General features: G+C 42.3%; 1 protein-coding gene across 2 annotated transcripts; it reads right to left on the minus strand.

Annotated features, from left to right (window-relative positions):
* Positions 1-2,834: 2,834 nt before the first annotated feature.
* Positions 2,835-15,107, minus strand: itpka (inositol-trisphosphate 3-kinase A). 2 transcript variants are annotated; one of them, XM_075448355.1, is made up of 7 exons: positions 14,225-15,107; positions 10,123-10,219; positions 9,135-9,348; positions 7,139-7,343; positions 4,911-5,012; positions 4,395-4,466; positions 2,835-3,814 (listed from the first exon to the last, which is right to left on the minus strand). In XM_075448355.1, the coding sequence occupies exons 1-7, from the start codon at positions 14,636-14,638 to the stop codon at positions 3,542-3,544; spliced, it is 1,377 nt and encodes a 458-aa protein (XP_075304470.1). In that variant the 5' UTR covers positions 14,639-15,107; the 3' UTR covers positions 2,835-3,541. The 2 variants fall into 2 exon arrangements, with proteins under 2 accessions (XP_075304470.1, XP_075304469.1); XM_075448354.1 differs by having other exon boundaries at positions 10,123-10,222; positions 14,225-15,102.
* Between the last annotated feature and the right edge of the window lie 1,611 nt (positions 15,108-16,718).

Here is a 16,718-nt window from a genome sequence, read left to right on the forward strand (position 1 = left end):
TGTAAGTGAATAGAGTCTGATGAGGACCTCGCAGCTGTGAAAATATTTGCTATTTTTGTACTTACTTCTTTACACTGGACTAACATGTTGTGTTTGTAGCTTTATTTTTGTTGTTTTTTTAGACATTTATATTACTTTCTGTTATATTCAGTGTTGAATATGTAGTTGATCACTGCCATTACAAACTGCTGCCTTGCATCTGCTGATGTAGTTATGGTAGTACCTGTGTTTACCCAGCAGGGAGGAGGTTTTCATACCAAGCAAGCTGCTGCAGGTGTTAATCGTAGATGTAAAATGTGGTATTTATGTTTTGATGTAAGTTTTATTTAGTCAGTTTGGTAGTTGTCACCAGCGTGACTTCATTTTGAATCTAAACAAGTAAATGGTATATTTTATCATATGTTAACTGAGCAGTCATATTTACCTTTGAGTTTCCAACTTGACTTGAAAATACTAATCTTTAAGAAAAGGTGACAAACCAAAATGTTCATACACCTTTCTAAAGATTATTGTGGTATATTTTTACACAGAAAAAGAAGAAAAAAAGGATCCTTACTGCAGTGTATATTTTGTTCTGCGTTTTTATGTAAGCTAAGGATGCCTCGAACGAGAATGCAAATACATTCAATGCAATATACTGTCTGTAATTCTTTCACTCTTTCATTTAACTGTGCTCCAAATAAATCAACATATATTCATCTAGTTTGTGTGTGTTTTGTGTCCAGTGAAATTCGACGTGAGTACGCTCAGTTCTGACTCATTGTGGCCAGCTTCATTGTATTTGGAAAAATGAATGAATCTAAAGTTTGGGACTGTAAGCATGAACCAAACAGAACTTGGGAAAAAAGTTGAGAGAATACACAAGTAACTGTTCTAGAGGAGTCAAAAATCAGTATTAGTTGGTGACAGGTGAGGATGTCAGGGTTTGGTTAAAAGGAGCCTCCACCACAGGATCAGTTTATCCAACCAAGTACAGGCTGTGTTTGAACACTTTCTGCCAAATTGTCCATCAGTTTCTGAGGGAAAAAAAGGTTTTTCAGCCTCTGCAGTGCACAATATAGTCAAAAGATTCAGGAAGTCTGTGGACATCTCAGAGCACAAAGGCCATGTGTGGAAATCCCTGCTGGATGTGCGTGAACTTCGAGCCCTCAGGTGGCACTGCATGAGAAACCATCGTACTGCTGTGACCAATACAGGAGGTGAGTAATTTGGAAAACCGTTCTTACTCTATGCAGCCCAGTGCTGCATCCAGAAATGTAACCTGAAACTGTACAACATGACGAGGAAGCCATATATCAGCTCTGCACAGAAACGCTGCAGAAATTCTGTGGACGGATGAGTCAACATTTTAATTGCTTCTGGGGAAAAAAACCCTCAAAAACCTATTAAGTTCCAAACATGAGACGGACCATCCAGGCTATTATCAGTGAAAGGTGAAAAAGCCATTATCTGTAATGATGTGGGTGTGTATCAGTAACAAAAGGTGTGGGTATCTTGCGGATGTGAAGTCACCACTGAGGTGAAGAAAGAGAGATGTGTTCTCCTATCAAGCTGATGTCTCTTCCTGGGAAATTGATGGTTATTCATAAAGAGTGAGTGCTTCACTTGCCTGCCTGGAGCTGCCTTCTATTAAAAATGCATGGTGCATCATGAAAAGGAGAATCTAACTACAACAACCACCACAGACTGTTGAGCAGGTGAAGTCTTATATTCTGCAAGAATGGACGCAGATTCCTCCCCAACAATTAGTATCTGTGTCTCCCAAAAGCTTAGAATGTGTGATTTAAAGGAAGATTATGTCACACAATGGTAAACATTCCTCTGTCACAGCATTTTTTGGCATTAAATGGCGTTAAATTCTATCATTTTATTCTATATTTCAGATGACTTCCCCTTTCACATGTCCCCTTGTAATGTTGACTGAGCCTGTAGGTGGTCTCGTGAATGTGTAAGCGAGAAGAATTCGATGAATTGGCAGCTGTAAAAAAAATTTTTCCTTTTGCATGTGCTCCTTTGCACCGGAGTAAACCTTCGTACATGTGCTTTTTACATTCATATTAGTCTCTGTTAATGTTGAATCTGTAGTTGACTGCTGTCATGACAAACTGCTCCCCGGTGTCTGCTGACGTAGTGACTGTAGGACCTGTGTTTACCCAACAGGGGGAGGTACCCAGACCCCGAGCAAGCAAGCTGCTGCAAGTTTGTTATTGTTGTTTTTTTTTTCATTATTCAGAAGTGGTCTTTATTTGAAAGTTGTCTGACAGGAAAGGGGGTAGAAAGAAAGATACGATATGCAGCCCCGATGAGAACCCAGGCCGGCCCCTTAGAGAAGCTTTGGCCTTCATATTTCTATTCAGTAATTATGGTTCATAGTTAAACAAGGGCTTCGGTTTGTTTTGCACTGACTTAATCTTTAATGTAAAGACATAACTGGTATACTTTACTCTGTTTATCAAACCCAACTTTCTGTGCTATTTGAAGAGGCCAATTATTACAGAATATTTCCATAGAGAAAGAACCAAAACAAATAAGGGATCGCTGATCATAGTGTGTTTCCTAAGTAAATTATTAAGCATTTTATTTTACTCTGGTTTAAAACCTTGTTCTGTATTTTTAAGTAAGCTGAGGGTGTCTAAAACTAAAGTACAAAGATATTCAGTACACTTGACTTGTCTTTCACTCTTTCAGGGAACTCTGCCATGAATAAATCAACATTTATTCGACAAACTTGTCCCGCTGACGTTAAATGTCAAGCTGTGGGCTCATTTCTCACCAACTAGCACAGTATCAAGATAGTGTTTTACCACTGAAAATCAAAGTGACGCACAAACCCCTTTCAATTTCATATACACGTTGATTCATTTAATGTGCACAAAAATTATCAAAGTCTGAGCTTTTAGGATGACTCGCACAGAAAATGTGTTCCCACAAAAATCGCAGAATCAGGTGTTGCAGTCTAAATTACAAGTTTGATAGCAGGAGGAGAATCAACAAATATAAAATAAGCTTCTGTACAGTAAAACGTGATTCCAAACGGCGTCTAATCATTATGCAGTGTGCAGTACTATACGTGAGCAGAATCTAATAATACACCCAAGGCTGACAGTGTGAGGTGAGACCTGAGTTGGAACTTGTGCATGCTGAGTCTCTTCTCTCTATAGTTCTGAGCATTTTTCATCACATTTAACTTCTCGTCCCTGAAACTGACATGCTGAATCCCCACACTTTCACTTCTGTTTGCCTTGTAGGAAGTTAAATTAGTGTCAGTGCATTTGCTCAACCGTTTGCGTTGCTTGTGAGACATTGTCAGCTTCTCCCTGTCCAGGGTCCATCTTGTCTTTTCTGTCAGTGTCGGTACGAAACGGTGAAAGCCAGAGACTGGGTGCGCAGTGGCTGCGCCTTGTGTAACTTTTTTTTTTGGAAACAGAAAAACATTTATCGTTGTAATATTTCTATCAATTTATGGTAGAATTTGAAAAAGAAAAAGAAACGCGCCCTTTAAAAGAATCGGCGTTCCCGCCGGACACTTAAAAGTCACAGGTCACTGGCCATGTGTTTCTGTAGTTTGGCTGTTTTCTTTGGTAACTGAGCAACAAGTGCCGTCGTTGGTATCTTCGTTGCTCACAGACTCCAGTGTGTGGACGAGGTTTTCAAGCCCCCACAGGTAACCATCCTCCTGGTTGCCCTCCTGCCAGGGAACGTTGTGTTTTAAGATCTGGCCGTCTGGTAATGCTGTGGTCTTGCCAAAGTCAATTATCCAGACTTGCGCTTTGCCCGTGTGGTCGTGGATGAAGAGGAGAGAGCTGCCGATGACCTACGGAAAACGAGAAGTTTTTTTTATTGGCTTTTGTTTTGTTTTGACATATTGAAGGGGGAAAAAAAAGTGACAAAGAAAAGGCTACCATGTCTAACAAAAACAGCTCCTTAGAAATGATTTTGCAAATCTGTGGAACTCTACTGGAGGGATGAACACCACTTTCCATTAAAATTAAATATACTTTCAAATTTAGTCTTATTATGATGGCGGTGAGATGGCAACTAAATCTGATTTTCATACTTATCCAACCATTGAAGAAACCAGTCCAACCCAGACAGAAATGTACCCTGTCCCTCTCAGAGGATAGAGGAGATCAGTTTGGATTTGATTTGTAATGATGCTGCCATCTAAGGAGCCAAACTATGCCAGAACAGAGCATGTCCTGCTTTAGTCACTCCTGTGAAAGTAATACAAAAACCAATCTGACCATCTTCTTAAGACTTTTGACAGTATCCAGAAATGGAAAAACAGTGCTCAATCCCTCAAGTGGGTTTTAAGATGATGCTTCCCTTTTTTCTTTTTTTTTTCTTTTGTTTCCTAATACAGTGACTCAACTTCACAGTAGATCAGTCCTCACCTCGTGTTGCCTGAAGAAATGGGACTTATTCAGGGCTTGCCGGATCTCTGTCAGCTTGCTCAAATAAGACTTCTGCGTTTCAAGTAAAAAGGGAAGAGTGTTAAGTCAATTTGATCTGAAACCATAGAATACACAGTTGGAACAAAAGAAGCTGCAGACGGAGGAGCGTATATTTGGGACCCACAACTCAAACAGCCATGGAGTGTGAATATTTGTTTTATGCCTTGCTGGCAGGCCTTACTGCTCTGCTCTTGCTCTTCAAATACTTTGAGGCTGTTTGCCATTAGCCTGGGCCTAACCTTTTTCCAATGAGAGGGCCGAGTAAAAAAAATAAAAATGTTTTCATCTCAACTCTGTCTAAACACTGAACACGGATGCGAGAGGTTACACAGCTCATATGTTTGCAGTCGATGAGGTTCTCAAGGTAATACCAAACTGCAAAGTAGGTTTGTGTCTGTCCTTCCTTGAATGTGTACGTGTGTCTGTGCATGCAGAGGCTGACTGACTGCCACGTACTATGAGCTTGACGTTCCCTCCTACAAAGTCTTTGAACACCTGGATGACATCCTGCTTCGATCTGGTTTTCTTGAAGTCAGTTCGACATGTACCGTCATGTTTCTGAAGAGAAAAAGAAAACAGGATAAGAAAATTGCAAAAACACTAAACTGACCAGGAGTCAATTTCTTTTATTCATTAGATGCAAAAGATTAAAATATCCCATTTAGGTGGGTCATGAGATGTGTTGTGGTGATCTTGGCAGCAAAGTTTTGGTGCTTCCGTCTTCTAATGGTGGTCCTTGAAATGCTTCTGCAACTCGATTGCAGTAAACATGTCCCTAATTTCTACACATTAGGCAGAACAAAGAAGACGCACAGCTTTTTACACAGGTTAAACAAGCCACAGAATTGAGAGAACTTTAAGAGGCAATGCTAAAATAAGCACGAGGAGATGGGACCCACCAACCATCTGTCCAGATCGGACTACCTAGACAAACTAATTTCATTTGGAAGCAGGTCCTTTGGCAGATGGGTAAACAACAAGTTTACGGTTGCTATGAATGAGATCCAGTGATCATATGCGAAGATGGGAGAACAATCCATAAAGCCAAGCAATATTGCAGCAGTTCTTGCTGGGAGTCTGCAAAAGGCAACTGAATGACTCTGAGACTAGGTGAAGAAAAATCTGCTAATTTGATGAAAAAAATGAATATTTTGACCACAAATCATAACACAATGAGTGTATATGGAGGAAATCGGATGCTAAGCATCACCACTGGGAGGTTAGTGAGGACAGAGAGCAACAGCATGAATCTAAACTCAATTTTGGGACATTTCTGTCAAGAAAGAAAGAAACCTACAAAGAAAAGGTGTGCAAAGATTGTAATATAATTCCCGAGAAGAATTGTGACAACTCTTGCCCCATCCAAAACTGTGTATAAATTAGTGGTGGGCATAGATTAATTTTTTTAATCTAGAGTAATCTCACTGAAATCTTGAAATTAATCTAGATTAATCTAGATTAATATGGCTCATTCAGGGGTCCGACAATCCGTGGGGTTCGCGGAAACAGACGTGTAAACTTTAGTTCCTATCCAAACAATAGTCGTTTAATCCTGAGACTGTTGCAATTGCCGTGTCGAGTGCTTCAATACAATAGTGTAGTAACCCCACGCATACCTTTCTCACTGCAATTAAGTTTTATTTCGGATTTATTTCGGATTTTATTTCGAATTTAGTTTCTTTTTCACAGCTGCCTCTGCTATTCCTGCTCTTCTCAGGTGTACCTAATGTAGTTTTACATCATTTGTAACGTGATGTATATCTTGTATAACAAATTGTAAATAACAACACGTTTATTCGTGTCCCTGCCCTCTCTTTCCTCATGTTTTTTTCCGCGGGGATGCTGCACAGCCGCGGGGCCTTTAAGAATTGAACATTCTAAATGTGACGTCACGAGCTACCAAAGCTACCAAAGCAAATTCTCAAGCGAAGCTTCTCTAGCGAGGTCGCTCTTGGTGTACACGCAGCAGGCAGACCAGCTTATTCACATGCATGGCTCCAGCAGTTTCTCTAGCTTCGCCAACTTCTCATATTCAGCACTTGTTGGGAGGGCCAGGTGGTGCTGCTGTTGAGATAGCGTTGTGTGCAGTGCGTCTCTGTTGCGCCACACGCGCAGTATCCTCCCTGCGGCCACCATATTAGGAGCGCTGTCTGTTCCAACAGAGCAGATTTTGTCAACTATCCCCCACAGATTAGCGACCTCCATAAACTGCCTAGCACAGGCTTCTGCAAAGTGGCGTTCTTCTGTTTTAATCACACCTAACGGCAGACAAAGTACATCAGCCCACACCCGAGCTAAAATATCAAGGTAAAAGTCATCACAGTTTGCTTACCTATTTTGACCCAGTTCCCAACCCAACTTTGAGAATAGATTAACGGCGATATTTTTTACATCGCCCGATAAGACTCAAATTATCGCAGCACGTTAACGCCGATAACGGCCCACCACTAGTATAAATTGATTAGATTCAAATGAATGGAGTTGCAAAAAAAAGCAGAAAATTCTAAAGGCTCTGAGGTTCTTCTGCTCTGTGTTTCAACTTAAAGAAAATATGAAGCAACATTAACATTTGGAGTCACGTTGGCCACCACTCAGGTGCGCACCAGCTCTTCTTCTGCATTTGCATTACACTACAGTAAACACGCTAACGGCACGTCGGTAGGTTCCACAGAACACATGACTACCTTTATCCCCTCTATCCTGAAGCCCAGGGTGTTGCTGGAGCTCAAGGTCTCCCTCCACTGCATGTAGCGAGGCTTGGTGACAGCCCGTTGGGAATGCTCCTGGGGAGTCGGCCCATTACTATCCACCTCCACCATTTTCCTGTACAGGTCCTCCCTCGGTTTAGGTCGCTCCCTCGCTCTCACAAGTTCCTCCTCCAGGTATGTCCTTTCACAGCAGGGGAAAAATAAATGGGTTCTCTGTGAGTAAGTACACAATACTGGCTACGTTTCCCTAGGTATGTTAAACATTTACATCCTTAAGACATGCGATATGGTCATGTGGAAACAAAGCACATCCCCTTTTAATTCCAAGGTATTATGCATCAGCAAATGGTAAACAACAATCTGCTCCTTGCCAGGTTTTAAAAATTAGGTTAATACAATCTAATATGAGCAACAACACAGGGCACATTACAATGTGTCATTATACATTTAACCAAAACTAAGCCAACTAAGTTGTGTGTGAAAACACAATTTAATAAGTACACCTCATGATTCAGTATCTTGTAGATCCACCTTCAGCAGCACCAACTTAAAATAATCATTTTCTGTACGATTATATCAGTTTCTCATATTATTGTGGAGGTTGACTATTGTGTCAGTTCACTGAGTATTACAGGCATTCCCTGCGAAAACGAGCCCAAGTCATCACCCCTCCACCAACATGCTTGACAGCTGGTTTTTTTTTTTTTTAGCCAATTTCAGCACTGCACATTATAACCAAACCTCTCCACCGTTGTTTTGTTGGTCAAAAGGACATTGTTCAAGAAGCCTTGTGGTTTGTTCAGATACAATCTTGCAAACCTAAGCTGTGCTGTGATGTTCTTTTAAGAGAGAGAAGGCTTTGTCTTGACAAAGCACCCACTGTCCTTTTTTCAAATTGTACATTTAACATGCTATGAGATGAGAATTTGTTATGCATATGTAAATCCTTAGAATTGAAATTGAGTGTACTTCCTTTTCAAAGACGAGACACTGCTACTGTTGAAGCTATAAAGCTATTTTAACTTCATGCTGTATCTTTTTTTTCTTTTTTGTCTGCACTAAATGCGAGAGAGGTCTGCTTCAAACTGTGTTACCTCATGTTGGTAGTTAACGGTGCATCTAAAGGAAACAGTGGAGTAAAAGCAGCAATCCGCTCAGCCAAGAGCAACGCACTGCATCAGTTTTTATTACTGTTGGTGTACGGCATCCCGCTCACAGTTGGCAGACTCGCAGCACAATTTGTGTGAAAACAGATGTGAATTTCAGTTTCAGTTTGTGAGCTGCACTTCCTCTGTGCCGAAGAGGGAAGCTGAGAGGAGACTCCTGTGTGCAACACTTAACTGAGTGAAAGCCTGAGCGTGTGTTTGTGCAAGTTAGCGGTTTTGCAGCTTTGTGGTTGAGAGTGTTTTTGACAAAGGGGAGTCTCCAGGGACACCCTGAGCGTGCAAATGTGTGCGCGTGTGAGCATGAATAGACTCCTGAGTACACACAAACATGAAGTAAACATTAAAACAATTAGTTCATGTGTGTTGTCATGTGGGTCTGTAAGGGTAATGCGTGTGTGCCTGTGTCTGCCCCTGATTTTAGTGTGTGTGTGAGCATTTTCTTGTTGAATAGATTTAGGTGTCTGTGCATGCATCCCTTTGCATGCACAGACATGTGCATGTACACACTCATGAGTGCATTCATGCATACATGCATATGTGTTTGAGACTTGATGCACTTCACCCACTGTGGCAGGAAGCCAAGCATACAGCCTGCAGTTACAACAGGTGTTCCCTTTCAGAGCCAAACCACGTCAGCCCGCTCGTACTATCACGCAGTTTTCTTATTAGCACATTTTCTACAGAACAAGAACATTGATTCTTGATAGGTTGATCTGTAGGTTAAACATCAAACCGACGGATGAACAACTGGCGGCTTAATGAAAATGGGAAGAATACTTATTACCAAACACATTATGCTTCCTCACCTCAGTCCCATCTTGCAGTCCATCACATTTGGATGACTGAAGTTCGCCAGCAGGTCGGTCATATGCAGGAAACGCTCTCCATCCTTTTCCACACTCCCGTGGTATGCGGGCACAAAAGGGAGCAGCGCGTCATCCTTCAGCTTCTCAAAGCACTCCATCTCATTCTCCGAAAACTTTTTAAGAATGGTGCCCTCATCTGCAGCCTTGAAGTTGCCTGAGATGAGACACAGACCTCTTTCAGACACCGTAGGTCTACAGTAACTCCAGTCATCCACAACGACAAGCATCATCCTAACATAAGCTTTGTGTTTTGATATAGCTGTGCATCCATTTTTTCTTTTCATTCTTAATTCTTGGACAACAGCAAAGATTAATGCCTGGTTTATGTCATTGTTATGCTTAGAAAATGTTATAGACACAAATTGTGTTGGCTGAAACCTTGCTTTTTACATTTTAAATAACACACTTTTTCCTGACATGAAAGCAGTTAAAATAATGAGAAATTTAACTGCATTACAATGTTTTCTCATAAAACAGTGTTGTTGGCATGTACTTGGTAAACTGAAAATCTTTCAAAGAAATAAAAAAAATGTTATGAGAATGCTATGTAGTGTAATCAGAAGTTTTTGCAATCAGCCGTGTAACAGCCGGTTGTAATAAGCATGGATGAATAAGAGTTGGCGAGCTGAGAGCAAAACCATGAGGCAGAACCAAACTGAAGGAGTCCTTCTGGGATTTCTTTTAAGTGGACTTTTTCTTTTATATTAGTTTTTAATAGCTGAGCATTTTTGTGAGTTTGCTTTAGTCACTTTTCTTCTTGCCTTTTTCAAATGTCTTATTGTTTCCATTAATATTCTCAAATGTCTGTTGTGACTGTTTCTGAGACCTCTTTTTTTTTTTTTTTTATATGCTTCCATGAAGCGGACAAACACACACACGCAAAGATTGGTCTGAACTGTATGTGATAAGATCTGAACATGTCGCACACCTTTATGCCCAGCTAGCTGAACCCAACTAATTTTTTTCCTCTGGGTCGCGTTCAGGGGCCAGCGGACGTACGTCTTCAGTTTCCACCAAGGCTTGTTCTGCTGAGGACACGCAAGAACACAAACAGAGATAAAGAAAAAAAAAACTTAATATAATCATTAAAAACATACAAAACAGTTGGGCGCTTTTTTTTGTGTGTGTGTTTATGTGCATGTTTTTGAGGTCTATCTGCGTGACCCAGATCACGTCCACAATCGGATGAAAGGAAGAAGTGCTGGAAACTGGCATCGGTCCACTCTGTAATATCTGAGTGGAAATCTGGTTGCATCAACAATTTAGCCCACTAAATGTGATGCCTGGTTTTTAGTTTTCCATAGAACGAAACCTCCAATCTAGGTCACTTAAATGGAAATGTATCTGCATTCAGCATCTCTGCTCAGCATCTCCATTGTGGTGTGGCAATGGGCTCGTCCTCTTAGTCACGAAGACAAATCAGCAAGAGGAGAAAATCATTCTGCCTTTTTTTTATTTTTTTTTTATTGTTTGTTTAATCTACAAGCCACATGTTATCTAACTTGGTACATGATCGTCTGAAATATAACGATAAGTCAAATTAAAGCCACTTCTACGCTCTGGGAATTGAGATTTAGTTTTTGTTCTTAGTTCCAATTTTTAAGCTGTGAAAGGGTCATTTTAGTCTGGATGCTGTGAGTGAAACAGGAAATGAAACAGGGACTCCATGTGCTGGTGAGACACTTGACTGGAGCTCAAGTGTCTCACACTTCATGATCCTCGTTAACAGCAGAACTCTGCAGCAGCCAGACGGGGCTCTGCTAAATGTCAGGTGATGCGCTTCATTTACTTGTTTACTGATGATAAAGCGATGTGAAGGCGTCGGGACTTTCACAAATGTTTTATTGCTACAGCTCTTCACATTTATCAGCTCTTAAGCTAATGCAGTTAACAGACAGTTGCTTTGCTGGAGGGTTATTACGAATAGTGACAATAAATTGAGTGAAGTTTGATTCAAATACTGTACGAAGAGTCTACAGTGTTAAGGTGGACAAGAGGGACACGGAAACATAGATCTGAGTTTTAATACAAACACAATGACCACGTGCCTCTTTGGCCAATGTTTTTATCTTCCACAGAGTCTGGCTTTGAAACTCCAGGTTATTCACCCCGTGCTCTAATGGCCTTAATGGCAGACACCATGGAGGTTTTTACTGATAACACTTGGAAGCAGAGAGCAAACCCTCCCTCGAGGTCAATGTCATATCTTTCAGTTTCAAAGTAACTTAATGGGTTCTCTCTTTTTTTTCGATCATGCTGCACCTCACCACCAAGTTACATAAAATCCAGCCAAGTGGTTCTTGCATTATCCTCCCTGCCACAGCAACGACGGCGATAATAAACCTCCACTTCAGCTCTTTCATCGGGGGAGAACCAAAATTCCTTTACTCTCATGTCAGAACTTGAGGTAACTGAATTGCTTGCAGTGAGTTTGTGTTCAGGAGGGCATGGTTCATCAAAAGCTGCCTTATTAACAGTGAGGGAAGAAAAGCTCAGGATGTCATGTAAGGGGGAAAAAAATCTCCAATTAAGTTTAATTACAAAGGTATTACCAGCTAAATCAGCAAGTAAAAGTGCCCGTCTTTAAGTAAACTGACCCCCGTGAACTATGATGTACTCATGTATTGCTCATTCTGATGCATTAATGCCCACCGTTGTGGATTTTATCTGACGCGCATACAGCTGAGTAGTTTCATCCCCAGACTAAAGGTCAGGCCTCCACAGACACCCAAGTTAAGTCGGAGGGTTTGCAACACGACTAAAGCAGGCAGGAGAGACGCAAAGCTGCATTTGTCCACATAAATCTGAACTCAGTTCATTTTCCTTTATGTTGTGTGAGGCTATCCTTACGGACCTTACCCGATAACAGATGCCACTTTTCAACCCTCGTGTATCAAATTTGATCAACTTGTTAGTTTCTTTATCCTAAAACTAACTACTTCCTGCAGTCATTAAAAAAAACTGTGTCTGCAAGAAAATATATACACACTTTAGTACTCTGACTTTTTCGAAGGATAAAACCGTTCTAATTGCAGGGCTGAGCTGGTACTTGTTTCCTCGTCGGTTTCGTCAGCGCCCCACACATTCGTCTTCTGCTGTCAGACGCACCTTTACTCTGAAACAGCCAGCCTGCCGGGTGAGTAAGGTACTGACTCAACGGCACGCACGTCTAAACAGAGTTGTCAGTGACAACCCAGCAAAAAACCCTGCTGGGAGCTGGAGTCAAATTACGTGTAACTTATCAAGGATTTTCAGGCTGACCACGATGGCTAAGTCCCCCTACTTTGAAGCAGTGCCGCCATCTTCAAGGCATAATTGAAAGTAAAGTACTGCAACATTCCCAAATTATTTTTGCTGTGACAGAAAACCTTGTCCTTCCACGTGCCCAGACGTTCACTCAAAACATCTTTATTAGGCACGGTTCTATGAGGATCTCCTCTGTGCTGCACAGGGCCCGCGTTAAAGTGTGAGTGAGCAGAAGGCTCAAAAGGGTTTTTGACTTCCTGAAGTGGTTCTTTTTTAAATGTCAAAGGCCGAGGCCAACACTGGATACCGACCACAAAAACACATCATCACACAGTGTCGTGTTGGCCTGCTCTGTGGGTGTATTTGAGTGTGGGCGTTTTGTTTTTTTTTAGTCCGTGAGCTGAAGAGACAAGAGCAGAAAAAAATGGCTGTTTTCACAGGGGACATGACCAACAAATTTACATTTCAAATGAGAATGCCTTCATCAACCAATATGGAGCTGCCGAGACAGAGCCCAGAGTCTGCGAAAGAAAAAGAATTCAAACTGAGGCCCAACGGCCTGGACACTCTCTCATATATGAACGCCTCGGCTTGAGAGGTAATCTGTTCAGTCTGTTTAAAGGAAAGTGACAGCTACAGACCTTGTATGGAAAAGGCCTGGAGAAAGTGTTCGGACCGTACAGCACATGCATGCAAGCAAGCCCGGTGACGGTCTGTGTCTACTGTGACAAAAAGCAGATTATGCTGCGAACTGGAGAGCATAAAACATGCAGGTTTGAGCTGAGGGCCAGTCTGATCTGTGAGCTGAGGGATCCACAGTGTTTAAGGTCAGGACCAACAGTTACAAAACATCAAGTTCAATGACTCTCGCATTAATCACATGACAAAGTTGCTGTCATTACAAAGTGCACGAGCTATCCACTGTTTTGCTGCTAACATAATAATAATTTAAAAAAAATAAAAATAAATTGCGTTTTTCTTGGCAAGATGTCCCCATAGCTGTGAGGGAAAAAAATCAATAAAAGAGATGATACACCACCACAACAACGTAGTCCATCATTCACCACAGAACATAGTTAACGAGGTGTCAGAGGCCTCTGCCTGTGGGTTTCACTTCATACAGGATCCTGGCTCATTAGGGTGATGTGAAAGGTTCTGAAAAGCTATTTAAACAGAAGGACAGGCAACGCCATCTGAAAGAGGGAAATTTAAAATTCCTGGCCATCAGCCGGCTCTCTTTGGCAAGCTCTTCAAGGCTGTTTAAACAACTCTTTTTTCTACATCGGCACGTGATGAGTAACACCCCTGTGACAGGAACGTCATCAAAAGTGAAATCTTCCAGAGCTCACATCATCCATAAGAACAGAGCAGATCCAGAAATAACCTCTGAAATGTGGAAGTGACAAATTCCCCCTGAGAGGCCTTCACTGGAAGGCTTGTTTAGAAGTTAATGGCACTTGAAGATCTACTAAACAATTTTAAGAAAACCTGTGATCTGCAAGAGCCTCTGGAGTCAAATAGTTCCCAGTGGTCTTCTGTCAGAGAGATGTTGTGCTGCTGTGCCGCTGCTTCTTGTTCTGTAAACATCACCTCCTTCCTGTTACTGTCTAATAGCTGATTTACAAGGACGCACAACAGCTTCAGGAGAGGATTTGAATAACATGTGTTGGGGGGGGGGGGGGCTCTTGCTGTTGTTCAACAGATAATTCACACAGTGAGAACCTGCCACTGACCATTGAAACTCGACAACCACTTCAAAAGCTTGTCTACTGTCACCTACTTACCTCCCCAGAGTCCACCAGGTGCTCTAAAGTTACAATGCCTTTACTTTTGCTCTCATTGTCACTCAGCAAATCATCCTCGGACTCCACAGCAGAGGAGCCCGTGGAGGAGATGGAGGAGCTGGATAGTTTTCTGCGCAGGGTACAATCCACCACATCATCCCAGTCCTCCTGCTGAATCTCCCGGGAGGAGCCCCCTTCCTCTGGGGTGATAGTGACCTGCGGGACCCGGGGCGCATCCATCACAGCCGGCGCTCCAGACGACGGGGCGACCTCAGCGGCTTTCTGCGCGCGCTCATCGGAAATTGGGGGAGATTTCGCGGCCGCTCTTCGCTCCGAACGACCACCTCTCTCGTTTACTCCAGTTCCCAGTAGCCCGAGGTCCTTGGAGGACTTTCTCCTGCACTCCTTGGGCATTTGAGACCGAGTCGTCGAAGCGCACGGCGAGAGACGCACAGCTGCTTCACTCTAGCCTTCAAATCTGGTCATTTCACTTTCAGAAAGTTGAAGCGCGGCACTCGAGCGTCCACTCGGTCATCCGAGGCACTTCCCTGTTGTTCATTATCCGAGCTTTAGCGTTCAAAAGAGCCTCTGCCAAGCCTCTGTACTGCTCGCACGCTGTCGGTAAGGGGAACCCCTTCGGTGGTGGCGTGGCTCTCGCCTCTATACGTGGTTTGACTCGCGCGCGCGCGCCGGCGCACACACAACTCACACAACTGTATGGCGTTAATTATCTTCCGCGTTGCCTCTCTCGCTTCCTGGCTGAAAAAAAAAAACCTTAAACCAGCTGACGCGTTAAATGTTTTTAAACTGCTGCAGGTTTTTCCTCTGCCTCGCTTCAACACACACCCGAGTTCTAACTAAACTCACACCTTTAATTAAGATGAGCACCGGTCCGCGACAGGGGCAGAAACTGCATTTTGGTTCGCTGTTTCATCGAAACATATCTGCTGAAACACACACACACACACACACACACACACACACACAACAAGTGGAAGACACAAAACCTTATTTAAAAATGGCCATATTTTATAGTCAACTGCAAATGTTCAGTAAATCAAATGACTTGGAACCAAACGAGCCAAATAACACACATAAGAAGTTATGCAATAATTCTAGCTCACCAATCTAGTTTGAGCAAATAAGTGGCCCTTACTATATTAAAAGTGTTGTACAAAAGGTCAGATTTTTCCATGGGCTGTCGCTGTGTACTGAGAGCAGCTCTCAGATGAGATTCACGTGGACTCCATCTACTCATCAGAAGTCAACAACTTGCATCCATTGTTTGACTTGCTGCAAGTAGCCTATGACTGTTTTCAGAAGCTTTTCTCACTAAGGTGCTCAGAAGCACGGCATTAGAACGAAGGGAAAGTTTTGGTTCAGTATTCACAGCAAAGGGGGTCAAAAAGTGAGCAAACAAGCGATGCATCAGCTAAGCTTTCTCAAAAAGCAAAAATCAGCTTAGATTCAGAATCCAAGTTTATGAGCAACAACCACGATAAGCACATGATGGATGCTCAGGTGTGGTCTCACGATCGGAGAATTGGTGCCACCCCTAAGGAGTGAACACGGTTCTGTTATTGAAATCTGACACCATAAGCTGAATCTATCTTCTTCACACTGCATTCTTATAGAGTGTTATGTTCATTCAGAGAGCATGAACATGCAGAAGGCTGTTGTGTTTTTCACACTGCAGCATCCTGCACCACATCGTTTTTCATTCCTTCAGGAGTACTGAAGGTGTTGTCATGCAGTGAAAGTCAATAAGAGTTCATCGTATGAGGGATTCATAAAGGGGGTGATTCTGAAGTTAAGCTGACAGAGGATGGAGGGGCAGCTTCCTACCAGAGATTCGGCCCTGCATCCTCTCTGCAGGCGCCAAGTCAGCAGAGTGTTGTGGAAACTGGGACGTCTGCACCAAGCTTTCACTGGAGGTGAGAGCACGATGTAAACTCCTGTCAAAAGAACGATGAAGAGATGTAGAACTTTGTGTGTGCGTGGCAAACGTTTGGTCAGCCCTCAAAATGTCCGTTGCTACTAAAGGTGTGAGTGAGTAAGAGCTGACCTTGTCCAAAAGTCATGAAGTAAAGGACGATGCATTCCTTTAACATTTTCAAAATTAAAAGAAAAAAAGGGCTCTGAACAAATGAAGTGATCGTGGTTGGGTTTGATTTAAACTTTAATGGCCCAAAGGCTTTGTTTCCAAAGTGCATCCGAATTATTATTATTATTTTCAACTCCCTGACGCTGACCTTTGAATTTCGTTGTGAGGACTTTGGAAAGATTTGGATCTGATGTGCACATGTCATTGCACAGTAGAACAGTGCAGCAGCCTGGTTAGTCCACCTGAAGATGTTTTTCAATCAAATGCAGTGCTAATCAACAAAGGGAAGTGTTTTATTGACTAAAGAGAAACATGTTTGCATTATGCACTAAAGATTGGTTGACGCCACATAAAAGAACAAGGAACAAATTTCCATACAAATGTATTGCT

This window comes from Odontesthes bonariensis, chromosome 17 (assembly GCF_027942865.1).
Source record: "Odontesthes bonariensis isolate fOdoBon6 chromosome 17, fOdoBon6.hap1, whole genome shotgun sequence".
Taxonomy (NCBI): domain Eukaryota; kingdom Metazoa; phylum Chordata; class Actinopteri; order Atheriniformes; family Atherinopsidae; genus Odontesthes; species Odontesthes bonariensis.